General features: G+C 39.8%; 1 protein-coding gene across 1 annotated transcript in view; it reads right to left on the bottom strand.

The window, feature by feature from the left end:
• The window catches only part of C9 (complement C9), a gene marked incomplete in the record, with an annotated part of 57,908 nt that overhangs the window by 21,585 nt on the left and 8,818 nt on the right, over positions 1-27,505 (bottom strand). The window contains 2 exon segments of the mRNA XM_045163656.1: positions 6,300-6,575; positions 20,660-20,798. Coding sequence (XP_045019591.1) covers positions 6,300-6,575; positions 20,660-20,798 — 415 coding nt within the window.

Genomic DNA, 27,505 nt, shown 5'->3' with positions numbered 1-27,505 from the left:
GCTTTGACTATATGGATCTTTGTCAGCACAATGATGTCTCTGTGCTAAGTTTGTCATAGTTTTCCTCCCAAGGAGCAAGCGTCTTTTAATTTCATGGCTGCAGTCACCTTCTGCAGTGATTTTGGAGCCCAAGGAAAGATAATCTATCACTTCTCCTTCTTTTCCCCTTCTACTTGCCATGCAGTGATGGGACCAGATGCCATGATCTTAGCTTTTTCATGTCGAGTTTCAAGCCAGCTTTTTTACTTTCCTTTTCATCCCCATCAAGAAGCTCTTTATTTCCTCTTCACTTTCTCTTCTTACAGTAGTATCGTCTGTGTATCTGAGGTTGTGGATATTTCTCCCAGCAATCTTAATTCCAGCTTGTGAGTCATCTAGCTTAGCATTTCACATGATGTACTCTGCATATAAGTTAAATAAGCAGGGTGATAATATGTAGCCTTTTTGTACTCCTTTCCCAATTTTGAACCAGTCAGTTGTTCCATGAAAAGTTCTAACTCTTGCTGCTTGACACATGTACAGGTTTCCCAGGAGATGGGTAGGGTGGTCTGCTACTTCCAACTATATAAGAATTTCCCACAGTTTGCTGTGATCTACACAGTCAAAGGCTTTCGCATAGTCAGTGAAGGAGAAATAGACATTTTTCTAGAGCTCCCTTGCTTTCTCCATGATCCAATGGATGCTGGCAATTTGATCTCTGGTTCCTCTGCCTCTTTGAAACACAGCATGTTCATCTGGAATTTCTCAGTTCATGGACTGCTGAAGCCGAGCTTGAAGGGTTTTTAGTATAACCTTGCTAGCATGTGAAATGAGTGCAATTTTACAGTAGTTTGAACATTCTTTTGCATTGTCCTTCTTTGGGATTGGAATGAAAAATGACATTTTCCAGTACTGTGGCCACTGCTGAGTTTCCTGAATTTGCTGACATACTGAGTGCAGCACTTTAACAGCCACATCTTTTAGGACTTGAAATAGCTCAGCTGGAATTACATCACCTCCACTAGCTTTTTTGTAGTAATGCTTCCTAAATATTACTTGACTTCACAGTCCAAGATGACCAGCCTTAGATGAGTGACAACACCATCATGGTTATCTGGGTTATTAAGGCCTTTTTTTGTATAGTTCTTTTCTGTATTCTTGCCACCTCTTCTTAATCTCTTCTGCTTCTGTTAAGTCCTTACCATTTCTGTCCTTTATTGTGCCCACCCTTGCATGAAATGTTCCCTTGATTTCTCTAATTTTACTGAATAGATCTCTAGTTTTTCCCATTCTATTGTTTTCCTCTATTTCTTTGCATTGTTCATTTAAGGCCTTCTTATCTCACCTTACTATTCTCTGGAACTCTGCATTCAGTTGGATATATCTTTCCCCTTCTCCTTTGCCTTTATCTTCCTTTCCTTCCTCAGCATTGTAAAGCCTCCTCAGACAAACAGCTCACCTTCTTGCATTTATTTTCTTTGGAATGGTTTTGGTCACTGCCTCCTGTACAATGTTATGAGCCTCCATCCATAGTTCTTCAGGCACTCTATCAGATCTAATCCCTTGAATCTATTCATCACCTCCACTGTATAATCATAAGGGATTTGATTCAGGTCATACCTGAGTGGCCTAGTGGTTTTCTCTACTTTCTTCTTTTTAAACCTGAATTTTGCAATAAGGAACTCATGATTTGAGTCACAATCAGCTCCAGGTCTTGTTTTTGCTGATTGCATAGAGCTTCTCTATCTTTAGTTGCAAAGAACTTAATCAATCTGATTCTGTTACTGACCATCTGGTGATGTCCATGTGTAGAGTCATCTCTTGAGTTGCTGGAAAAGGGTGTTTGCTATGACCAGTGTGTTCTCTTGACAAAACTCTGTTCGCCTTTGCCCTGCTTCATTTTGTACTCCAAGGCCAAACTTGCCTGTTATTCTGGATGTCTCTTGACTTCCTACTTTTGCCTTCTAAACCCCTATGATGAAAAGGAGATCAAACCAAACAGTCCTAAAGGAAATCAGTCCTGATTATTCATTGGACAGACTGATGCTGAAGCTGAAGCTCCAATACTTTGGCCAACTGATGCAAAGAACTGACTTATTAGAAAAGACCCTGAAGCGGGAAAGATTGAAGGCAGGAGGAGAAGGGGATGATAGAGGATGAGATGGTTGGATGGCATCACTGACTCAGTGGACATGAGTTTGAGCAAGTTCCAGGGGTTGGTGATGGACAGGGAAGCCTGTCGTGCTGCAGTTCACGGGGTTGCAAAGAGTTGGACATGACTGAGCAACTGAACTGATGATGAAAAGGACATCTGAAATTAAGTGTCAGTTCTAAGAAGGCATTGTAAGTCTTCATAGAACCAGTCATCTTCAGTTTCTTAGGCATTAGTGGTTGGGGCACAGACTTGGATTACTGTGAGGTTGAATGGTTTGCCTTTGAAACAAACTGAGATTATTCTATTGTTTTTGAGATTGTATCCAAGTACTGCATTTCAGACTCTTTTGTTGACTATTTGGTCTGCTTCATTTCTACAAAGGGCTTCTTGTCCACAGTAGTAGATATAATGGTCATCTGAATTAAATTTGCCCATTCCCATCCATTTTAGTTCACTGATTCCTAAGATGTCAAAGTTCAGTCTCGTCCTCTTCTGTTTGACCACGTGCAACTTACCTTGATTCATTGGACCTAACATTCCTTGTCCTTATGCAATATTAAATCCTATGACTTTAGGCACCATATATTTATTAACAGCTTGTGACTCAGCTGGTAAAGAATCTGCCTGCAATGTGGGAGACCTGGATTCAATCCCTGTGTTGGGAAGATCCCCTGGAGAAGGGATAGGCTACCCACTCTAGTATTCTGGCCTGGAGAATTTCATGGACTGTATAGTCCATGGCAGAGAAGGCAATGGCACCCCACTTCAGTACTCTTGCCTGGAAAATCCCATGGACGGAGGGGCCTGGTGGGCTGCAGTCCATGGGGTCGCTGGGAGTAGGACACGACTGAGCGACTTCACTTTATTTTTTCACTTTCATGCATTGGAGAAGGAAATGCCAACCCACTCCAGTGTTCTTGCCTGGAGAATCCCAGGGACAGGGGAGCCTGGTGGGCTGCCATCTATGGGGTCACACAGAGTCGGACACGACTGAAGTGACTTAGCAGCGGCAGCAGCATAGTCCATGGGGTCTCAAAGAGTCAGACATGACTGAGCGACTTTCATACTTTCTCAGACTTAAAGCTTAATTCCAGACCTCCTTCCCAAACGTCAGACTCATAACATCAACTTACTACTTTATGTCTCCAATGGAATGTCAAATAGACATCTCAAACATAATCTAAAACTTAACTACTGGTCTTCTCCAAACCTGCTCTACCTGAAGTTTTCTCCATCTCAGCTGATAGCAACTCCATTCTTCTGGTTGCTCAGAGCAAAAACTGAGTCATGTTTGACTCTACAACTGTCCTTTTCTGAAATGCCATCATCTCTCACCTAGATTCTTGCAATAGGTTTTAACAAATCTTTTTGCTTTTGCTACTAACTTCCATAATCTTGTCCCAACAATATCCAGAGTAGTCATTTAAAATATATTAAAGTATGTCAATCTTCTATTCAAAACATTCCAATGGTCCCTCATGTCACTCATTGAAAAAAATCAAACTCTTATCATAGGCTGTGAGGCCCTTTATTATCTGATTCAAGGTAACCTCACTAACTTTTTCTCCTTCTGGTTTATTTTTTGGGGCTCCAAAATCACTGCAGATGGTGACTGCAGCCATGAAATTAAAAGACGCTTACTCCTTGGAAGTAAAGTTATGACCAACCTAGACAGCATATTCAAAAGCACAGACATTACTTTGCCGACAAAGGTCTGTCTAGTCAAGGCTATGGTTTTTCCTGTGGTCATGTATGGATGTGAGATTTGGACTGTGAAGAAGGCTGAGCACCGAAGAATTGATGCTTTTGAACTGTGGTGTTGGAGAAGACTCTTGAGAGTCCCTTGGACTGCAAGGAGATCCAACCAGTCCATTCTAAAGGAGATCAGCCCTAGAATTTCTTCGGAAGGAATGATGCTGAAGCTGAAACTCCAGTACTTTGCCCACCTCATGCGAAGAGTTGACTCACTGGAAAAGACTCTGATGCTGGGAGGGATTGGGGGCAGGAGAAGAAGGGAATGACAGGATGAGATGGCTGGATGGCATCTGACTGACTGACTCAATGGACATGAGTCTGAGTGAACTCCAGGAGTTGGTGATGGACAGGGAGGCCTGGCGTGCTGCGATTCATGGGGTCACAAAGAGTCAGACACGACTGAGCGACTGAACTGAACTGAACTGAATTGAACGTGCAAATATGTTCCCATCTTAGGGACTTGTCTTTAATAGATCCTTCTGCCAGTTATATTTGACTATTTCCTCTCCTTCAAATCTTTATTTGGATCTTATCTTCTCAGTGAAGCCTATCCTAAACTTCTTATTAATTTTTTATTTTAATTTTTTGTGCCGAGCTGGGTTTTCATCGCAGTAGATGTGCTTCTCTAGTTGTGGTGCACAGGATCAGTAGTTGTAGTGTGCAAACTTAGCTGCCCAGTGGCATGTGGATTTTATTTTCTTGACCAGGTATTGAACCCAAGTTCTTTGCATTAGAAGGCAGATGCTCAATCTCTGAACTGCCAGTGGAGTCCCCTAAGTTTCTTTTTAAATACTGCCATCTGCCCAGGACTCCTGATTGCCTTATGCTACTCTACTCTCTCTTCATTTTATTCTATAGCACCTGTCATTTTTTAAACAGTCTATAGCTTCCCTTTTTTGCTGTTATGCTTATTTTTAATCTATCTTCCCTGCTAAACTTTCAGCTGCATGAGAATAAGAATCTTTGTTAGTTTGGTTCACAAATGTATTCTAAGCACCCAGAACAGTACCTGGCCACATAGTAAGTCCACAATTAAATAGTTGTTGAATGACTTCAAGGATTTTCCAACTGCACTCTTTGAGTGAGTGTGCATGTAAATAGAAGCAATGTACTGACTTATAAAAAACAGTTATATTGTTGCTGGGGATTGGGGGCAGATGGCGGGAAGGGATAGTTAGGGAGTTTGGGATGGACAGGTATACACTGCTATATTTAAAACGGATAATCAACAAGGACCTAGTGTATAGAACATGCAACTCTGTTCAGTGTTATGTGGCAGGGGAGTTTGGGGGAGAATGGATACATGTATATATATTTGGTTGAGTCCCTTCGCTGTTCACTTGAAACTATCACAACATTGTTAATAGGCTATGCTGCTGCTGCTGCTGCTAAGTCACTTCAGTCATGTCCGACTCTGTGTGACCCCATAGACGGCAGCCCACCAGGCTCCCCGGTCCCTGGGATTCTCCAGGCAAGAACACTGGAGTGGGTTGCCATTTCCTTCTCCAATGCATGAAAGTGAAAAGTGAAGGTGAAGTCGCTCAGTCGTGTCCAACTCTTTGTGACCCCATGGACTGTAGCCTATCAGGATCCTCCGTCCATGGGATTTTCCAGGCAAGAGTGCTGGAATGGATTGCCATTTCCTTCTCTAGAGGATCTTCCTGACCCAGGAATTGAACCCGGGTCTCCCACATTGCAGGCAGATGCTTTACCGTCTGAGCCACCAGGGAAGCCCTCCAAAGAGGAAACAAACCACTAAATCTGGATTAAATATTAAAAAACAAACACATTTTCAAAGTCTCAAATTAAATGTATGATTACAAAGTAAGCAGACAATTTCATATGCAATGTATATAATTTCATGGCATTGTTACTTTAGAAATACACTTTACAGTAAGTAGTCATCATTCTAAGACGTTGCAACAAATTACCAAAAAACTCCTGAGCATGAGTTAATTCTGACGAGAATATAGATTAAATAGTCTGCTACCACAATCTCAGTCAAAAAGAAAGTTCTGAATTCTTCTCTCTTTTTTTGGCTGCACCACAGGCATATGGGATCTTGGCTACCCCTAACTAGGAATCGAACCTGTGCCCATTATAGCGGAAACACAAAGTCTTAACCACTGTATCGCCAGGGGAGTCCCCAAAAGTGTGCTCTGAATTCTTAATATGCTTGTTCTGTTTGTAACCACAAACACTCACATTACAACTGAATTGAAGGGATTTTTCTCCAGTTAACTGTCTTCCTCCAGACCCTCTAGCTACCTACACATTTGAAGATTTGTTGAGTATTATTTTTCTTTATCTTATGAGCACTATCTTTTCTAAACAATTAAACTTAAAAAAGCATGCTTGGTTAGTTTTCAAAATATTCCATTATATTTTCTATACTAAAGTTTGATCTTACCTGCTTAGCAGAATATGATGTCAACAGTCTGTAAATATCATCTTTGGAATATGCAAATCGAAACGTAGCCTCAGCAGCCAACTTGGAAGGACTTGAGACGCTTCCTTTGTCAGAATGTTCTAAATCTATACATTTATTCTTTTCAATTGCTTCAACAGGTGTATATTTTACAGTTAAACCTGCATTAAAATTTAATTTCTTCTCTTCGATAATAGTTCTGAGTATCTGAATGCTTTCTTCATGATTTTCAGTTCTGAAATTCTTGTCAGCTTTGGTCTAAGAGAAAATATACAAAAAACACACCCACAATAAATAGGAAAAGACAAAAATCAGGCAATTTATTTGAAAGAGAGTAGAGCAAAGAAGTTAAGAGTGAAGGCACAAAAGTGAGACTGCCAGTATTTAAATACAGATTCGATAATCTTGAGAACATTACACAATAACCTCTCTGTGCCCAGTCTGATTCCTAGTCTATAAAATAGGGATACTCACCACACCTGGCCCAAAGGTTGTTATGAGAAATCAATGAAATAAAGCATACGAAGGGCTTAGAACATACCAAGCTTTCAAAAGTTAACATATTAATAATTAAAAAGCAAGTTGCATAACAGATCAGATGTACAATATATTCCCATTTGTGTTAAAAAAAGAAAGAAAAGAAATGATAAAGCTAACCCTTCAGAAGCCTTATATACCAGGCACTGTTTTGAGCATTTTACACATGTTAATTAATTTAAGTAGAAGTTTCAAGACTTGAGCCCTGTTCTGCCTCTTAACCTTTTCACTTCACTGCCTAATTGGAAAAAAACCCCAAAAAACAAATTTCTATGTGCATAGAAAATTACTGGAAAAATAGACAACCCACAGATTGTTCACCCTTGAGAAGGGGAACTGTGAATAGATAGATCTCTGGAGTAGTGGCAGGCTTGCTTTTTTCTTGCATTATCTTTTATGTTGTTTGGACATTTTGATTTTTTTAACCGTGCTCATTTTTGCACGAAAAAGACTGAACTAAACAACCTAGTTGTTTAGTTAAAACAGCCTGGTTGTTTAGTTAAAACTAGTTTAGCTAAAACAACCTAGATGTTTAGTTAGCTGTTTAATTAAAACTTTCAATTAAAACACATAAACTTATTTACAAAACAGACTCAAAGACATAGAAAACAAACTTATGGCTACCAAAGATGAAAGGATGGGAGAGGGATAAATTAGGAGCTTGGGTTTAACAGATAACACACTACTATATGTAAAATAGGTAATCAACAAGATCTTACTGTATAGCACAAGAAACTATATTTACTATCTTGTAATCTATAATAGAAAAGAATTTTAAAAAGAATATATATATCTGAATCAGCTTTCTGTTCACCAGAAATTAACATAACACTGTAATTCGACTATACTTCAATAAAACAGAACTTTCTTTGCCAACTTGGTTACTGTCAGGCATCAGTGGGAGAGCTGTTAATCTCGACAATTAAACTCTCTTTCCCGAGGTCCCCTGAAGCAGGCTGCAACTCTTGTCTGGAAAAAGACACTAATCTCTTTAGTCATTGACACAGAGGGGACTTAGTAGCATACATTGAGTGACTTTTATGCACGGTGAATGGTGAGGTCTGATCGTGTATGTCTCCCCTTAAATTCATATGTTAAAATCCTAATGCCCAATGGGATGGTGTTATTAATAGAAGGTGGGGCCTGTGGAAGGAGCCTTCATGAAAAGATTAGTGCTTTTATAAAAGTGACTCCACAGAACTCCCTACTCCCTGGAAGCCATGTCAGGATACAGCAAGAAGTCTGTAACCCAGAAGAGGGCCCTCACCTGACCCTGCTAGCACTTTGATCTCAGATGCCCAGCCTCCAGGACTGTGAGCAGTAAATTTCTGTTGTTTCAAAGCTACCTGGTCCCTGGTATTTCATTATAGCAACCCAAGAAGACTAAGACAAGAAACTCAAAGTTATCATCTAATGGGAAAGATTGAAATGTATATAATTTTCTTTAAAGGAAAGTGCTCAATGCAAAGGGGAAGAGTAACCTAACCATGTCACTTCCCTGCCTAAAATCTTTGTCTTCCCTGCCTTTGAGATAAAGTCTTGTTCCAAGTTAGTTTCTCCCTGTCTATACTCCAGCCCGCTGATCTCCTTTCCATTTCCACCGCCTATGTTTCCTCCCATCACAGGGCTCTTTTATGTTGTGTTTACTTTCTGGAAACTTCTGTACTTCCCTTGCCTCCTCCACCTTCCCATTACACAAACATTACACACACTCATACACAAATATGTACTATATATCCCTTGGTCTGGTGAATCCCCACTACTATTTCAAGTCTGAGCTTAAACATCACTTCTTTAGGGAGATGTTTCCTCATCCCGCCAACTAACAAATCTGTTTCCTATAAGCTCTCATGGTTCTTCTTACAAAATGAAAAACTCTTCCCTTTTATAATTGCTTATTTAATAGACCTTCAGATGGTAAACTCCTAGAATTCAGGGACCATACTAGTTTCACCATTTAGTAAATTGCCTGGTGAATAGTGTATGACAAGAAAAAATTTATTAAATTTAATATGCAGCTCCAATATAGCTAACATAACATATGTATTGAGTGCTTACTCTGTGTCAGTAGTTGCTAAAAGTATTTTACATAAATGTTTAATTTCCTATCTTTTAATTTCTCAAATTATTCCCATTTTACAGATAAGAAGATAAAGGTTAAAAAAATGCGTCCAAGATCACACAGCTAGGGAGTGGCCCAGTCAGCAATGAAACCCAGGAAGTCTGATTCCAGGGCAGAATTGTTCATTATTATTTTACACTGCCAAAGAGAGCTTGACAAATTCTCTGTGGTAAATGAAGAAAAGATTCATGGAAAAGATTTTCTTGAACATTTGGCCTTGAAATATTAATACATATATATATTATGCAATAATATTATGTTATATTAAACTGAATCACTTTACTGTACACCAGAAACTAACCCAGCATGGTTAATCAACTATACTTCAATTAACAAAAAGAGAAATGAATAAATTTCTATTGCCTTGAAATCTAAGGCTGGTAGAAGCAATTGAAGACAATTCCACTCAGTTTTCCATGCTGAGAAGTGCCAAAGCTGAACAAAATGGCACCAGAAAACTCTCTCTCCCTAACTCTTCTAGAAGGTAAGGTCTTCCTAGTTCATTGTCTTCTAATTGGTTGTAGGATTAGAGTGGCATAATTTGTAGGCTCTTGTGCTTACATCTGAATTGGCTAGAAAGGGACCAGCCCTGCGATAAGGATCAACTTAGCAGTGTGAAGGACTGCTTGCTGGTATAAAGGAATATTAGTCAGGGTGTCAATTAGAATGCTGTTGAATGGTCCTGTTTCACTATGCTAGGATGGTAGTAGTGAGTAAAGCCTGAAATAGTGAGGGTTGGGTCACCCCCCAGAAAGCCTAGAGACAAGAGCTAGATTGAAAAGCCCCAAATCCATCCATTCAAAAATAAGCCTGAGCCCAATGATAGGCATTCAGAGATGGACCAATAAATGGGATCATTCTGAAGAGGACAAAAGCCTTTGAAGAGAGGTCAAGAGGCAAGATTACAGAAAGTAGGAAGACACAAAGATGGAGGTAAGTTTCTTTATGAGAATCAAATAAACAGATGTTGGAGAAGCTGAAATCAGAGAGGAGGCATGTGTGGCTGTGTCTTCCAGAAGGTTTTTGTAGGGGTTAGAGAAATCTATCCTGTCTAAAAACTTATCAACTGATGCTTCCTGAATAGAAATAAACATTACTTCTGGCCCTGGGAATGGAAGAGATAGAACACCTCAGAAAATACTCCATAGTTCAAACTGAGGAGGTTTGGAGAAAGAGTGGAAATAAAAACTAAAGAGAAAAGATTATTAAAAGTTTCACTAAAAGTTTGTATGTACAAATAAAGAATAAAACCATACATGACTTAACTATTATTATTAAGGGCATCTCTCACTAATTGACAAAAGGAACCTGGAAAGAGCAGATTGCCTGAAACCTCGTGAGTCATCCTCAACTAAGGTACCTAGCCAAACCACACCCCCTTTTAACTGTTAAATTTCAGGATAATTTGAAAGGTAACAGTAGATAATGAATATAGTTCTCTATTATCTTCAAAAGATCATCTTCTTTGCCTTCAGTTCAGTTCAGTCGCTCAGTCGTGTGTGACTCTTTGCGCCCCATGAACCGCAGCATGCCAGGCCTCCCTGTCCATCACCAACTCCCGGAGTTCACTCAAACCCATGTCCATCGAGTCAGTGACGCCATCCAATCATCTCATCCTCTGTTGTCCCCTTCTCCTCCTGCTCTCAATCTTTCCCTGCATCAGGATCTTCTTAAATAAGTTAGCTCTTTGCATCAGGTGGCCAAAGCATTGGAATTTCAGCTTCACCAGTCCTTCCAATAAACATCCAAGACTGATCTCCTTTGGGATGGACTGGTTGGATTTCCTTGCAGTCCAAGGGACTCTCAAGAGTCTTCTCCAACACCACGTTCAAAGCATCAATTCTTCGGTGCTCAGCCTTCTTCACAGTCCAACTCTCACATCCATACATGACTGCTGGAAAAACCATAGCCTTGACTAGACGGACCTTTGTTGGCAAAGTAATGTCTCTGCTTTTTAATATGCTGTTTAGATTGGTCATAACTTTCCTTCCAAGGAGTAAACATCTTTTAATTTCATTGCTGCAATCGCCATCTGCAGTGATTTTGGAGCCCCCCAAAATAAAGTTAGCCACTGTTTCCACTGTTTCCCCATGTATTTCCCATGAAGTGATGGGACCAGATGCCATGATCTTAGTTTTCTGAATGTTGAGATTTAAGCCAACTTTTTCACTCTCCTCTTTCACTTTCATCAAGAGGCTCTTTAGTAATTCACTTTCTGCCATAAGGGTGGTGTCATCCGCATATCTGAGGTTATTGATATTTCTCCTGGCAATCTTGATTCCAGCTTGTGCTTCTTCCAGCCCAGCGTTTCTCATGATGTACTCTGCATATAAGTTAAATAAGCAGGGTGACAATATACAGCCTTGACATACTCCTTTTCCTATTTGAAACCAGTCTGTTGGTCCATGTCCAGTTCTAACTGTTGCTTCCTGACCTGCATACAGGTTTCTCAAGAGGCAGGTCAGGTGGTCTGGTATTCCGATCTCTTTCAGAATTTTCCACAGTTTATTGTGATCCACACAGTCAAAGGCTTTGGCATAGTCAATAAAGCAGAAATAGATGTTTTTCTGGAACTCTCTTGATTTTTCCATGATCCAGCAGATGTTGGCAATTTGATCTCTGGTCCCTCTGCCTTTTCTAAAACCAGCTTGAACATCTGGAAGTTCATGGTTCATGAATTGCTGAAGCCTGGCTTGGAGAATTTTGAGCATTACTTTACTAGCGTGTGAGATGAGTGCAATTGTGGGGTAGTTTGAGCATTCTTTGGCATTGCCTTTCTTTGGGATTGGAATGAAAACTGACCTTTTCCAGTCCTGTGGCCACTGCTGAGTTTTCCAAATTTGCTGGCATATTGAGTGCAGCACTTTCACACCGTCATCTTTCAGGATTTGAAATAGCTCAACTGGAATTCCATCACCTGCACTAGCTTTGTTCATAGTGATGCTTTCTAAGGCCCACTTGACTTCACATTCCAGGATGTCTGGCTCTAGGTGAGTGATCACACCATCGTGATTACCTGGGTCATGAAGATCTTTTTTGTGCAGTTCTTCTGTGTATTCTTGCTACCTCTTCTTAATATCTTCTGCTTCTGTTAGGTCCATACCATTTCTGTCCTTTATTGAGCCCATCTTTGCATGAAATGTTCCCTTGGTATCTCTAATTTTCTTGAAGAGATCTCTAGTCTTTCCCATTCTGTTGTTTTCCTCTATTTGTTTGCATTGATTGCTGAGGAAGGCTTTCTTATCTTTCCTTGCTATTCTTTGGAACTCTGCATTCAAATGGGTATATCTTTCCTTTTCTGCTTTGCGTTTCACTTCCCTTTTTTTCACAGCTATTTTTAAGGCCTCCTCAGACAGCCATTTTGCTTGTTTGCGTTTCTTTGTCTTGGGGATTGTCTTGATTCCTGTCTCCTGTACAATGTCATGAACTTCCATCCATAGTTCATCAGGTACTCTGTCTATCAGATCTAGTCCCTTAAATCTATTTCTCACTTCCACTGTATAGTCATAAGGTCTTCTCTGCCTAGGTCTTCAATATTGGTATGTTCTAGGATTCCATTCTCTCTATTCTTTCCTCTCTCATTATACACCTCCTGGATTGGCCTTAAGGACCCTCAAGGCTTCAGTGATGCTCTGGTATATGCTGATGGTACCTAAATTTCTGTCTCCAGTTCAAACTCCACCCTCACATTAACATATTTTATATAATCTATTTTGGGCAAGGTAACTCTACCCAGAAGTCAATTGTTATCTTCTTGGAATTGACTCTTCTTTGGGAAGATTCCCCATCTCCCCTTCCAACACACACACATATATATCTCAGATCTTCTCTGATGGCCTACCATCCACTGGAGGTCTCCTTTGACTTTCTATCTCCATATTTTTCATCTATGGTGAGTTTACTTTGTGCTGGACCCTGTTCTAAGCACTTTGCATTTATTAACACATTTAACCTTTTCCAAATTCCTATGAAGTATGTATTATTATTACCCCACTTTATGATAAGAAACTGAGATTCAGGAAAGATAATTAAGTTGCCTGGGGTCATGTGGATGGTAAGTGAAGGAATTTATCAGAATTCAAACCCAAGGAGTCTTATTCAGAACTGAGCACTTGACCTTATGCTCTACTGTCTCCAATTCATTACTGAATTGTTAGTTCTTAAGACTGAGCTGCATCTCATATCTCCTTCTCTGCCTCTAGTATTACAGATGCAGTTCAGTTTTTCATCATCTCCTTGGACCATAAAATAGCCTTCTTCAGTTATTATCTCTGTTGTTGTCTCCTCAAAATTCGTCTCCACAAACCACAAAGATTTGAAATGGAACTCTGACCATGTGATGCTCCTCAGTGGTTCCTTTATCATCCTCAGGATTATGCCCAAGTTACTTAGTATGGCATATGAGTATCTTCATAATTTGACTCCTACTTATGACTCCAAATTTGAATCCATAATAAGTTCATTGTAGACTATAATTTCTTTCAAGATAGAAGCTTCTATAGGCATAGTCTTACTTGCTTCCCAAGAATATCAATACATAACAAATAAACTAGCATGTAAGTATATAATAAATTTTATTTGTTCACTGCCAAGTTTTCTAAATGGGTTCAAACTGCCTGTAGAGAGAGTAGTTGGAATGTTTATTAAGCCTGTTTTCATTTCCTGTCAACTTTGATGGCAATTCCAATTATATGTTCACTTGAATATGGGTTATTCCCTCCATTAAAAAAAAGCATTTGCTTTCTAAAGCAAGAGTGTCAGTATTCTGCATGCATTTATTTACTAATTCAGTAATCATTTATTTCCCTGGAGGAGGAAATGCAACCCACTAAACTACTATTCTTATCTGGAAAATCTCATGTTCAGAGGAGCCTGGTGGGCTATAGTCCATGGGGTTGCAAAGAGTCAGACATGACTGAATGACTGAACACACAATTATTTATTTAGCATGATATATGATATATGATGTTAGTTTCTCAGGATTCCATGGTAAATAAAATGACTAGAAACTCAACTAAAGGTAGATAGGATACAGCAAAATCAACACCTGAACAGAAAGAAAAAGCAAAGGCTATTGCATAATTTGCAGAAGAGGCATCTATTCAAAACAAAAGATTCAGAGGAGAAAGCTGAAAGTGGTGTGGCCATTAAAAGCCAGATGAAGAATGACCTTTTCCTCCCTGCCAAGGACATTGATCATTATCTGGAAGGCTATAGGGAGACAATACCAAATGTAAGCAACAGAGTGATAAGGTCAGATTTATCATATATCTTCATACTGAAGTGAGTGGAATGAATTGAAACTGAGCAAAACTAGGGGTCTCAGACTTATGGGAGGACTGATAGTAGCCCAGATGGAAATGATGAGAGCCCAAGGCAGTGGGCAAGGCAGTGGGAATGGAGAAGAAGAAACAGAGATAACAGACTTTACAAAATAATGGAACTTGCAGACTGATTGGATGTTGTGGGCTTTGAGGGAGATGCACCTGTAGAAGTCTTTAGGAAGATTTCCAGACTTCTGAGTTTAATGATTAGGAAGATATTGTTTCATTTCCCAAGTAGAGAATTCAAGAGCAAGAAACAGAGGATTAGGAATAAGATGGGATATAAGGTTTGGATATGTGAACTGTGTGATGTTTGCAGTCAACTAGCTACCCAGACCAACCAGAAAGTGAAAGTCAAAGTCGCTCAGTCCTGTCTGACTCTTTGTGACCCCATGGACTATACAGTCCATGGAATTCTCCAGGCCAGAATACTGGAGTGGGTAGCCTTTCCCTTTTCCAGGGGATCTTCACAACCCAGGGATCGAACCCAGGTCTCCCACATTGTAGGCGGATTCTTTACCAGCTGAGCCACAACACAGACCAACCTAGACCGCATATTCAAAAGCAGAGACATTACTTTGTCCACAAAGGTCTAGTCAAGGCTATGGTTTTTCCAGTAGTCATGTATGGATGTGAGAGTTGGACCATAAAGAAAGCTGAGTGCTGAAGAATTGAGGCTTTTGAACTGTGGTGTTGGAGAAGACTCTTGAGAGTCCCTTGGACTGCAAGGAGATCAAACCAGTCAATCCTAAAGGAAATCAGTCCTGAATATTCATTGAAAGGGCTGATGCTGAAGTTGAAACTCCAATACTTTGGCAACCTGGTGTGGAGAACTAACTCTTTGGAAAAGACCCTGATGTTGGGAAAGATTGAAGGCAGGAGGAGAAGGGGATGACAGAGAATGAGATGGTTGGATGGCATCACCAACTCGATGGACATGAGTTTGAGTAAGCTCCAGGAGTTGGTGATGGACAGGGAAGCCTGGCGTGCTGCAGTCCATGGGGTCACAGAGTCAGACATGACTGAGCAACTGAACTGAGTTACACAGATACCTAGTTCAGAGGGAGACCTGGGCTGTAAATGCAGTATTTGTAAGCCATCAGGATGGAGGGGAAATCTAAACCCACAGGAGGGAATGAAATCGCTGTAGAGAGACCGTGAAATAAGATAGCAACTCTGGTAGCAGCAATATTTAAGGGCTGTTTCAAGTAAAGGGAACTCAATGAAGTTTAAGATGAACTTTGGTGAAAACAGTTTGGGTAACAAGATAACAGAGGTTTGGTGTTATGGCTGAACTGTGATCCCCCAAAATCCACATGCTGAAATTCCTGATTTCAATTACCCCAAAATGTGATGGCATTTTGAGACAGAATCTTCAAAAAGGTTATTAAGTTAAAATGAGGTCGTGAGGTGGGCTGTAATCCAGTATGACCGGTGAATTTATAAGAAGGGGAGATTAGAATCAGTCCAGCATGGAGGGAAGACCACGTGGAGATACAGGAGATAGCTCCCTACTGTCAAGGAGAGGGACCTAAGGGGAAACCAACCTTATTGACATCTTGATCTTAGACTTTCAGCCTCCAGAACTGTGAGAAAATAAATGTTTGCTGTTTAAACCATCCAACTTGTACTTTGTGATGGTAGCCCTAGGAAACAAATCCAGTTGGGGAATTCATGGGAAGTACAAAAATTGAGATAGCAAATGTAGATGAGAAGAGTATGTAGAGATGAGGGCATCCTTTCTGTGTTTTTGTTTTTTAAATGGGACTTTTAAAGATATTTGCGTATTAAGGACCAGGTGGAAAATGAGGGAGACAGAGGTTGAACTGAGCATCAAATAAGTTTGTACATAAGTATAACTTTGAAGAAAAAAGAAAACAAGCCTGAGAAGATTCTTATCTGTGGCTTGGATCTTCTCTGTCCAGTTGGAGCTCCTACCATCTAATAAGGTAGGCAGAATAATAAGGTAAAGAGCTGGAGGAGGTTGTCTAGCATTTTAAACTACCCTGTGGAGAGTGGGGAGGTGTGTGGACCTGTTGAGAAGGGTGGAAGACCTGGGTGTGGTTATAACGCTACCCATTCCTGAATTATTAGCATGATTTTCTCTATGGTGCCCAGCAAGGTAAGTTTACATAGAAAAATAACAGGGTTCATCCAAAGATGGAGCTTTTCTTGAAGGACTAGAAAGCAAAGACAATGATAATACTATCAAGAGTGGTCATAAATGGATATAGATTGATTAGAGGGAAAAAACTGGACATAGGAGGAGCAAAACAGACTGGAAGGAAAATAGATGACCCCAAACTGGGTCTGCTGCTGCCACTGCTAAGTCGCTTCAGTCGTGTCCAGCTCTGTGCAACTACATAGACGGCAGCTCACCAGGCTCCCCCATCCCTGGGATTCTCCAGGCAAGAACACTGGAGTGGGTTGCTATTTCCTTCTCCAATGCATGAAAGTGAAAAGTGAAAGTGAAGTCGCTCAGTCGTGTCTGACTCTTAGCGACCCCATGGACTGCAGCCCACCAGGCTTCCCCGTCCCTGGGGTTCTCCAGGCAAGAACACCAGTGTGGGTTGCCACTTCCTTCTCCCAAAACTGGGTCTAAATGGGGTTTAAGACTAGATTAGTGGTCCCAAGTCTAGATGGGGTTTAAGACTAGATTAGCGGTCACAAGGGAGGATGAGAACTGAGCGACTGGATAGTTGTGATGAGGCAAAACGTAAGTTTCAGATTTCAGAGGCAGCATAGTTCTGGTGAATACAAGGTTAAGGATGTGTCTAGAAAATTAGTGACTCTACTAGAGTAGATATAGGAAGTTAAGAGGCAACAAGAAATTCCTGGCAATGCACATAATATAAAATCACTCAGTATTTTGTTAGGATTTGGGGTGGAAAGGCTGCTTATAATCCAGGTGCACTTTCCAAACCTTTGCTGACCTCCAAAATCTTACGTTCTCAAGGAGATTCAGGTTTAAAAAGAATTGTAATGAAAACCTGAAACCTGATTTACAAATTGTTACTTTCAACAACAAAAGTAGAGATGACTAAAGATAAAGAAGTGAAAAGGAACTAATTCATACATGTAATCATCACTTTTTTCCCCCTCTATAATTGCAGCCTTCAGTTGTTCTTGGTCATCACTTCTGATTTATGGTAACCAATAAACCTTGAGTGAGAATGTAACTGCTAATTAACCAGAACTGCATTTAATCAGAACTAAGTCTTTTTCTGTTTATACTTTTAAAAAGAATAGCAAATATTTATTGAGTGTTTGCTGTGTGTCAGTAACATGAATGTTTCACCTATTTAGACTCATTTATCTTTATAGGGTAGGCATTATTATTTCTATTTTACAGATGAGGAAACTGAGCCATGATGAGGAGAAGTAATCTTCCCAAGGGCTAGGATTCCAAACTCTGCAGTGTGCTCTGGAGCCAAAGCTGCATTTGAGACAAGACTGGAGAATCCCAGGGACGGGGGAGCCTGGTGGGCTGCCGTCTATGGGGTCACACAGAGTCGGACACGACTGAAGCGACTTAGCAGCAGCACTGAGGGAAAGTGAATGTGTCAGAGTAAGATGTCATTATTAGGGAATATTCCCCATGGAATGATAGGTTGATAGAATTCTTTCAAAAAATGAAAGATAGTAAATTATTGCCCGTAAGTAACTAAAACAAGATTTTAAAAATTGTCATCCAGTACAATTTTGTTAAGCACTTATCCTACACATATATTGAGTGACAACTGGTAATAGGTTATAAGGAAGTAAAATGCGCATTCTCTGCCTTTAGGCACTATAATAAGAATATACATGAAAAAGTAGGTAAAATCTGCCAAAGAGGATTAGAAGGCGTAGAAAATAACCCTTTCCTAAAAAGTAAAAATAGAGATTTTCATTCAATAAACTCAAGTTCTTTAATGTTGAGCTAGTCGTGGACCTTAACAGATTAGGATACTGGGAGCATTAGCATTACTAGCACCAAGGGTGGGGGATGATTTGGGGACTTTTTAACAGGCCCCCAGCCAACTCCATCAACATCCTTCCTCAGGTGGCACAAAATAAACACTCAGGTCCACAATCCCTATCAACTTTTTTATAAGCTGGATGCCAAAACTCATTTGGAGGCATTAATCTGATCTGAACTGATGATAAGTTATTTATGGCCTTCATTTCTCCCACCTTTTGTAAATATCAGTTCATTTTGCCATAGATATGTGAATGTGTTTGACTCTATGATGCTGTTCCCAATTCCACCTGGGGTGTAAGTAATATATAGGATAAGTACCACATCATCCTTGTAAAATTCAAAACCTTCCAAATTAGGAAACACATCTGTTTCCAGAGTTGTAGATAAGGGACAGCAGTTTGCTTACTTTCCAAATGTAGCTTCAAGATCAGTCCTGAGCAACCCTCTAGCCCTCGTCTCTTGGTTCACACCTGTTACTAAGCTTACAGAGAAGCTAACAGGCTGGTGACAGAGACAAAGAAAACCTTAACAGCACAGACCTGAGAACTAAACAAAAATAAAATAAATAAAACAACACAATAAAACTTCTTGCATCAGCAATGACAAAGTTTCCCTTCTTTGGTATACTCTTTCAAAGAAAGTAGAACATGTGTAATACTTCTTAGAAAGACAAAAACTCCTCTTCAAAAAATATGCTTAAAGAAGGTTAACCTGGCATGATGGGAAACATCAATAATCCAGAATGTTCCCTGACATTTGTGGAAAACTGATTTTTTTCTGGACTTACGGGTACCAGAAATATGACAGCGTGCACATGGGGGAAAGAATGTCAGTCAAATATTTGAGACATTAAACATCTTGAACATTCACAAGACAGGATGATCACTTCAGGCTGCAGTGGGTAGGGACTGATTTACAACATAGAAATAAAAGGAATACTAACTACAATTATGGAAAAGTAATGTTTCTCAAACTGATGGGATTGACAGCAATAATAAAGGACATTGTCATGACTAAATAAGGTAAATTTTATGCATCGGAAAACAAAGATCATGGCATCCGGTCCCATCACTTCATGGGAAATAGATGGGGAAACAGTGGAAACAGTGTCAGAATTTATTTTTTTGGGCTCCAAAATCACTGCAGATGGTGACTGCAGCCATGAAATTAAAAGACACTTACTCCTTGGATGGAAAGTTATGACCAACCTAGATAGCATATTGAAAAGCAGAGACATTACCTTGCCAACAAAGGTTCATCTAGTCAAGGCTATGGTTTTTCCTGTGGTCATGTATGGATGTGAGAGTTGGACTGTGAAGAAGGCTGAGCGCCAAAAAATTGATGCTTTTGAACTGTGGTGTTGGAGAAGACTCTTGAGAGTCCCTTGAACTGCAAGGAGATCCAACCAGTCCATTCTGAAGGAGATCAGCCCTGGGATTTCTTTGGAGGGAATGATGCTGAAGCTGAAACTCCAGTACTTTGGCCACCTCATGCGAAGAGTTGACTCACTGGAAAAGACTCTGATGCTGGGAGGGATTGGGGGCAGGAGGAGAAGGGGACGACAGAGGATGAGATGGCTGGATGGCATCACTGACTCGATGGATGTGAGTCTGAGTGAACCCTGGGAGTTGGTGATGGACAGGGAGGCTTGGCATGCTGCGATTCATGGGGTCGCAAAGAGTCGGACACGACTGAGCGACTGAACTGAACTGAACTGAACTGAATGGAACCATTTAAAGAAACAGATTATTGTAGTTACTGGATCAGAGTAAGTTATTTATTATTCTTTATTATATCTTGTTTTAAACAAAACCTAATCTCTAAAAGTGATAAATGTTGTTCCTTTGAAGGGAGGCAGGTACAGTTTGTGGATTGTTTTAGAGAATTTAGGTGACTTACAGAAAGGCAGTAGAGCTGGCATTTTGTAGAGTAAAAATCACTCTAGGAAATAATTTCACTAGAACTGAGGATGGAGGGTTTTGAGGTCAAAACTCACATTAGTCAAGCAGGTGTTACAAAGGGGACATGAAGGAAAATAAATCTAGAGACATTGTGGGTAGGTTAGCCAAAACCGACCCTCAAGAGCATGGCAGCAGGGTACTCAGTCCTTAAGTCAGCACTAATTTAATTTTTAGTTTCATCAGAATCTTAAATGATTCTTTTCAGAGATGAGGTATTTGTCAAAACTCTACCACTAACTGCATGCTGCTGAGGATTGATCATAGACTGCTGTATATTATCTAAAGAGACTCAAGCTACACCTTTTCTTTAAGTCAATCTTATGTTCACATTGAATTTTCATTCTACTGAATTTTTCACATCATTTAGAATGAAACTTATGGAACCAATTGGTCAGCTAAAGCTGAACAGTGCATTTTCTTCTAAGAAGACTTACGTCATAGGTCAGCGAAGCCACGTTCCAGGGCCTGCGGTAGTACGTCAAGGTGTTGCCATCCCAAACTCGGTCACAGAGTCCATTGTAGTACTGGTTGTCAAAAGGGGTGCTGAGCGGATCCATGCCTAAGATGTTGATCCTGAGAGTGAACAGAGTAGCATCAGGCACGGAGATACCTGGAGCGAATGCCAGGCAGCCCTCAGGAACTGGGAGAGGAGAGCTTCAGCTCACCGTGTCCCCAAAACCCGTGTGATGGTGTGAATCAGGAACAGAAGCAAGGGCCTGGTCACCTCTACTCTGTGTCCGGGGTGGGAAGTACACCTTAGGAAGGTCTTATAAACTCTTATAGGCAATTAGGCCACTGTTGAGCCCAGTGAAAGAAATTCAATAAGGAGGAAGCAAGGGGCCATCTGGCTGTTAAAGTTGAATTCTCACTGATGTAACTCTTAGCTAACCTCCCTTGGTGAACTATAAGCCAATGCTACAATATCACCTCTTAAAATTATCTGGGAACAGAGCATCTCAGGGGGGAGTATAACATATGCATATGATTTTTTAATCTGTGAATCAACATGGGGCCTCTGTCTCTCCCCATTCTCTTTAAACATTTTCCTCCAGCTGTCTCATTGTTTGTCACAAACCTTGTTCCCTCCAGACTTATTTTACTCTTATTACCCTTTCCAAGAGGAACACAAAAATGTCATCATCCAGCAAGGCATTCTCAAAAGTTCTCCTTTTTTCTCCTAGCAAAATATTGTTATTTGGCAAACTTTAATTCAGAAATAAGAATCCTGTTTAGCCTAAAAAATATTGACTTTGATTTGTAGGCCAAAAATCAATATATGAAGAAGAAATAGTTCATTCTTCGTGAAGTGCTAATTGGTGAAACAGTCCTTGCTGTCTAGACTGTATCTGGAATAAATGGCCCCACGGCAGAGAGGCCAAAATAGAGGTTTGCTTCTCATATCCATAATGTAGCTTGGCACAAAAGAATAAATATGCTCTAAGCAAAACTCTAAGCAAAAGCTATTGCTCTGGACCACATCCCTGAGTCTAATGAGCTGGATTACAAATCTGGATGTTGGTTTCAAGAGCAATTTGTCAAAGGGTTTGGATAGTAAACCCATTGCTAATGCAAGAAAAATAATTGGAAAAGTATCCTATTTCCAATGGGTTAGTTAACAACAACATCTTTATATAAACAGCACATTCTTAATAAACTTTGAATCTATAAAGAAGAAGAACATTATAGCTCAACTTAATGAAAGGCAAGTTAAGGAAATGATTTAGTAATATCTTTCTCAAGACTGATTGTATAGTTAGAATTAACTCCTTCTCACTATTTGCCCCACCAAAAGTACCTTTCATGAAAAGTACTTATGGCCTTAAATTTCTAGTAAAGGGCCAAACAGTAGACTGAGTCAGTTGAACAAGGAAGAGAGGAAAAAAGAAACTCTATATATCTAGTTTACATTCTTAAACATCTTATGCTGGATGGGAGATTAAAATTTTGTCTTCAGCTTTTCACCCATCCCTGTTTTCACAGACATGTGAACAACAAATATTTTAAAAAATATTGCTAAGGTTTAGATACAAATACATAGAATACTGGAAATAAGTGATCTGTGTTTGTTTCTTAAACAAGACCTCAGGTACTTTATTCTGTCGTGAACTTGTCTTCCATGTATCTTATTAACAATGACCCTGTACCTCTTTGTATTTAATGAATAATGACATTGAATTGGCTTATAATGATGCAAAGAGTCAACTCATTGGAAAAGACCCTGATGCTGGGAAATATTGAAGACAAAAGAAGAGGGCAGCAGGGGATGAGATGGTTCGATAGCATCACCAACTCAATGGACATGAACTTGAGCAAACTCTGCTGCTGCTGCTAAGTCACTTCAGTCGTGTCCGACTCTGAACAAACTCTAGGAGACAGTAAAGAACAGAGAAGTCTGGTATGCTGAAGTTCATGGAGTTCACAAAGTTCATGCAGTTCATAAACAGTAGGACATGATTCAGCAACTGAACAACAATGGTGATGAACTCTTAGGTGACTGTGTATCTATGAGTAGTGTAGTGTTTGTAATAAACAATGGGTAATATTAAGATAGTTAATATAGTCTTTGATTTCATTAACATTATATTCAAGGTAGGGTTTAGATACAATTACCAATTTCAAACAATAGTCCAAGGATGAATGTGCATGTACCAAATGGGTAGTGCAGGTAAGTGATGTACAAAGTTCCCAAGAGGAAGAGGTCCCCATGGCAGGGTCGTAAAAATGGTTTTAGAAGGAGTATCAGGATTTTATTTGAGTTTTGAAGATGGGGTCTGGAGGGCAGAAGGAATGAGTGTACAAAATACTGTAAGTGGAGGGACTGCTCTGGTGGTCCAGTGGCTAAGATTCTGCACTCTCAATGCAGAGGTTCCTGGTTTGAACCCTGGTCAGGGAACTAGATTTCACATGCTGCAACTCAGAGTTCTTGTGCCACAACTAAAGATCTCAGAGTGCTGCAACTAAGACCTACTGCAGCCAAGTACATTTAAAATATTAAAAATGTTCTGTAGGTAGAAATATATATAGCATATTTTGGGGTGGTAGTCTTCAGATTTCTTGGTTGTCTGCTCTAATATATCATGCCTCCTTGTGCGGTTTTAGTTTGACATCTAAAATGTTTCCTTTTAAGTAGTTGCAAAGGATAAATTGATGAAAGTGAAAGAGGAGAGTGAAAAGGTTGGCATATTAAAAAGCAGAGACATTACTTTGCCAACAAAGGTCTGTCTGGTCAAGGCTATGGTTTTTCCAGTGGTCACGTATGGATGCAAGAGTTGGACTATAAAGAAAGCTGAGCACTGAAGAATTGATGCTTTTGAACTGTGGTGTTGGAGAAGACTCTTGAGAGTCCCTGGGACTGCAAGGAGATCCAACCAGTCCATTCTAAAGGAGATCAGTCCTGGGTGTTCATTGGAAAGACTGATGCTGAGGCTGAAACTCCAATACTTTGGCCACCTGATGTGAAGAACTGACTCACTGGAAAAGACCCTGATGCTGGGAAAGATTGTAGGCAGGAGGAGAAGGGGACGACAGAGGATGAGATGGCTGGATGGCATCACTGACTCAATGGACGTGAGTTTGAGCAAGCTCTGGGAGTTGGTGATGGACAGGGAGGCTGGTGTGCTGCAGCACAAGGGGTCACAAAGATTCGGACACGACTGAGTGACTGAACTGAACTAAAGGATACATTTCCCAGCATGCTGTAAATATTTACACTTTAAAATATAATTATAGTGCTTATTTTAAAAACAAATGGCATATAAATTCTGTAGTGATAGCAGGTATTAAGTAATGACAATGTTTATATTTCTTTAACAGCTGGTTGTTTTGTGGTATTCCTTTTGATTCTTCTTTTTAAAAAAATAAACTTTATTTCTTAGAGCATTTTTAGGTTCATGGCAAAATGAGTAGATAATAGAGTTCCCATATTCCCCTACTCCGTTTTATGCTTTGATCTATATTTCTATTTCATTTCTGCTATAGAATTTTAACCTAATGTAATGGATTTTTATGCATGGAAGTTTTAATTGATCACTTTTCCACACTTTTCTGTATTCAAAAGATATTAATTAAAAACATTAAATATTCTTTGACCATAAGGTCTAAGTGTTTAATAAATTCTCTGGATTGAGTTACCATTTTTAGTAGTACATTTAAACATATTAAAATTTAGCAATATTTAATAAACATAAAATTTTTATTGGAAAAGCATCTCTCAGTGAAATGAATGGGGCTTCTTTTTAATTAGTTGATTAGTTACTATTTGGCCACCTCATGCGAAGAGTTGACTCATTGGAAAAGACTCTGATGCTGGGGGGGATTGGGGGCAGGAGGAGAAGGGGACGACAGAGGACGAGATGCCTGGATGGCATCACTGACTCGATGGATGTGAGTCTGAGTGAACTCTGGGAGTTGGGTGATGGACAGGGAGGCCTGGCGTGCTGTGATTCATGGGGTCACAAAGAGTCGGACACGACTGAGCCACTGAATTGAACTGAACTATACCCGTGTTAGAATATTACTTACTGCTAGAAAAAACATAGCAGTATTGACTTTATTTCTACTCTTCATTTTTATAGATGTAACTGCTGAGAAACTTTATGCACATAAATAAGTAGATAAGAATAGAAGAAATTTTGTCATAGCAATGGCACTCAATTTCTCGATCTTCTGAGTTTTATGCCAAAAAAAGAACACAGACTAGTCTTTAGTTAACTGTTATTTTTATAGCCATTACCTGACAATTGATTAGGACCTTTAAATGCTGTTGGTAAAAAGAATTTGAGACCACTTGACTTACAAGGCCTTAGAGTCCAAGTACAACTGAGTACAAAATTTGGAATTGTTTCTTGGTTTTTCTATCTCATAGGGAAATATGAGATGGGTGAGGGATGTACTCTTCTTTTGGGAAGTGGGAGTTAAATTGTAAAAGACAGGAGAATGGATTTGACAACTGAATGAGTGATCCCGAATCTTCAAGCTTATCAGTTAAAAATCTGTATGTAAGGAATTGAAGATTTATTATTAGTTACATTAGTTAAGTAACTAATAGTTGGGGAAACTTATTGTAAAACTCACCTATCGCCCCCCCCTAAAAAGTCTTTTTGCACCCACAGTAAGATTACCCCAGTTTGCAGGGTTTTGTTCTATGGAACAGCAGATTGCCCAGTTGGCTGGATCCATTTGGAAAGTTACAATGAAGCTGCTCCACAGACTAAAGGAGGCTAGGGAAGAAATGTTTCAAAACTTTTGACTTGGCTCCACCACTACAGAGACAGCCAGTCTAGTCTAGAATGAGCCAATTTTCTTTCTGCCAAGAAACATGAAAACTTCTCATGGATGGAATGTCATCGCTTGGGAAATAAAAAGCATGTGTTCTTTGGCAGCATTTGGAGATGGCTGTTTTCACACCTGCACCTAAAATCCAAGGCAGTTCCAATTTACCAGGTGAGCTGAAGAGCAGGCTCCCTCCACAGAAGTGCTGTTATGCTTAGATCACACACAGGAGTAACTCCTTGTGTATAGCACATCATTCACAGCTGGTATGGACTTTTTTTTTTTTTTCCAATGGATGCAAGATGGGTTGGGGATTTTCCTTAAACACTTCTTCAGATACCAAGAGGCTGAAACATTTGTGATACAAGTGAATTCTCCTGGCATGAGAATTTAAATGAGAGTTCTTCAAATGAAAACAACTATAAATTTAATTAATTTATGAGTACTTTTGACTTTCATGTGTAAAAGAATCTGACTGTATATTACTGATATGACTTGGTGAGGTTTTCCAAACTGGAGAGTTTATAAGCATGTAGCTATGATTAGTTTGTTTATTCCTATTATCTCTATTTCAGTATAGTCCCATAGCCCCATATAAACATAATGGAGATACCTAGTATTGATACATAAATATGTAACATCAATGGTATTGAAGAATACCATGATTATGGATATAACAAAGCATGTTATTTTGAAATTGATTGTTAAATATTAATTACTGATTTATACTACTCTCTATAGTCTTAATTCCAATATTTGGGTAATAAATAACTACTTAAGGAGTTTCATTTTCTAAGATTAGTTATGCTTTGAAGTTAGGGAGTTGACTTATAGGCTTTGTAGTGATGTGGGAGGAGTGATGTGGGTAGTGAGGGGAATGTGGGAAGAAAGAGGGTTAGGTGACATGATGAAAGAAAAACACATAGTTTTCTCTTGGTCAGGGAAACTTGGGTTTTAGTTCTGCTAGCAACTAATATCAGAGAAGGCAATGGCACCAGTACTTTTGCCTGGAATATCCCATGGGTGGAGGAGCCTGGTAGGCTGCAGTCCATGGGGTGGCAAAGAGTCAGACACGACTGAGTGTCTTCACTTTCACTTTTTACCTTCACACATTGGAGAAGGAAATGGCGACCCACTCCAGTATTCTTGCCAGGAGAATCCCAGGGACGGGGGAACCTGGTGGGCTGCCGTCTATGGGGGTCATGCAGAGTCGGACATGACTGAAGCGACTTAGCAGCAGCAGCAACTAATATGCCAAAAGGCCTTGTTGATTTTACTTAGTTCTTATCTATAAAGTGAATATAACGCCGCCCCTAACTATCTGACAGGATTATTATGAATAGCTAAGAGAGGGAATGCTCAAAAAGATTTGGAAAAATTCAAAGTATTATGCAAATGAAAGCTGTCAGAGAACAATAGCTTTATGAAGACTAAATTAACTACAGGTGATTGCTCATGGTAAAGGGGTCTTAAAACGGTTGGTGGGCTGATTCTATCAGAGCCTATCTCATTTTCTACCTCTTAGCCAACTTTCCACACAGCTTGGGCCCCACCCTCTCACTTAGTCCTGCAGGCTCAGCTCTGTGATGATGTCATCACCAGCCCTGATCAAGGTAAGGCAGGAGGTGTTTAAGGAGTCTTGGATGCTCTCTGGGATGCCTCATTGGGAAACTCTCTGGCAGATATCATAGAATGAATTTTCTCTTCATGTATAAAAGAAACCTTTAGATTGCAAATGATTGTTTTTCAGCCAAGAGGGCTATGATTTCTGTATCCTTTTCCTATAAAATCAGATGTAGATTTGCAAATGAGAATCCATAACACAAGTAATGCCCTGCTTGGAGCCTGTTTGTTTAGTTCAGAGAGAAAACTTCCTTAGATTCCACATAAAGCAGTAATTGTATGGAAATGAGTGAAACTTCAGCTCTGTAATGAGAAGCAGAGTCTCAACACCAGCCCCACATGGCATCAGAACTGCTCCCTCTCATCTTTACCTCTTGGGCAAACTC

The sequence above is a fragment of the Bubalus bubalis genome, chromosome 19 (assembly GCF_019923935.1).
Source record: "Bubalus bubalis isolate 160015118507 breed Murrah chromosome 19, NDDB_SH_1, whole genome shotgun sequence".
Classification (NCBI taxonomy): domain Eukaryota; kingdom Metazoa; phylum Chordata; class Mammalia; order Artiodactyla; family Bovidae; genus Bubalus; species Bubalus bubalis.
This window is presented reverse-complemented; position numbering and strand designations above follow the sequence as displayed.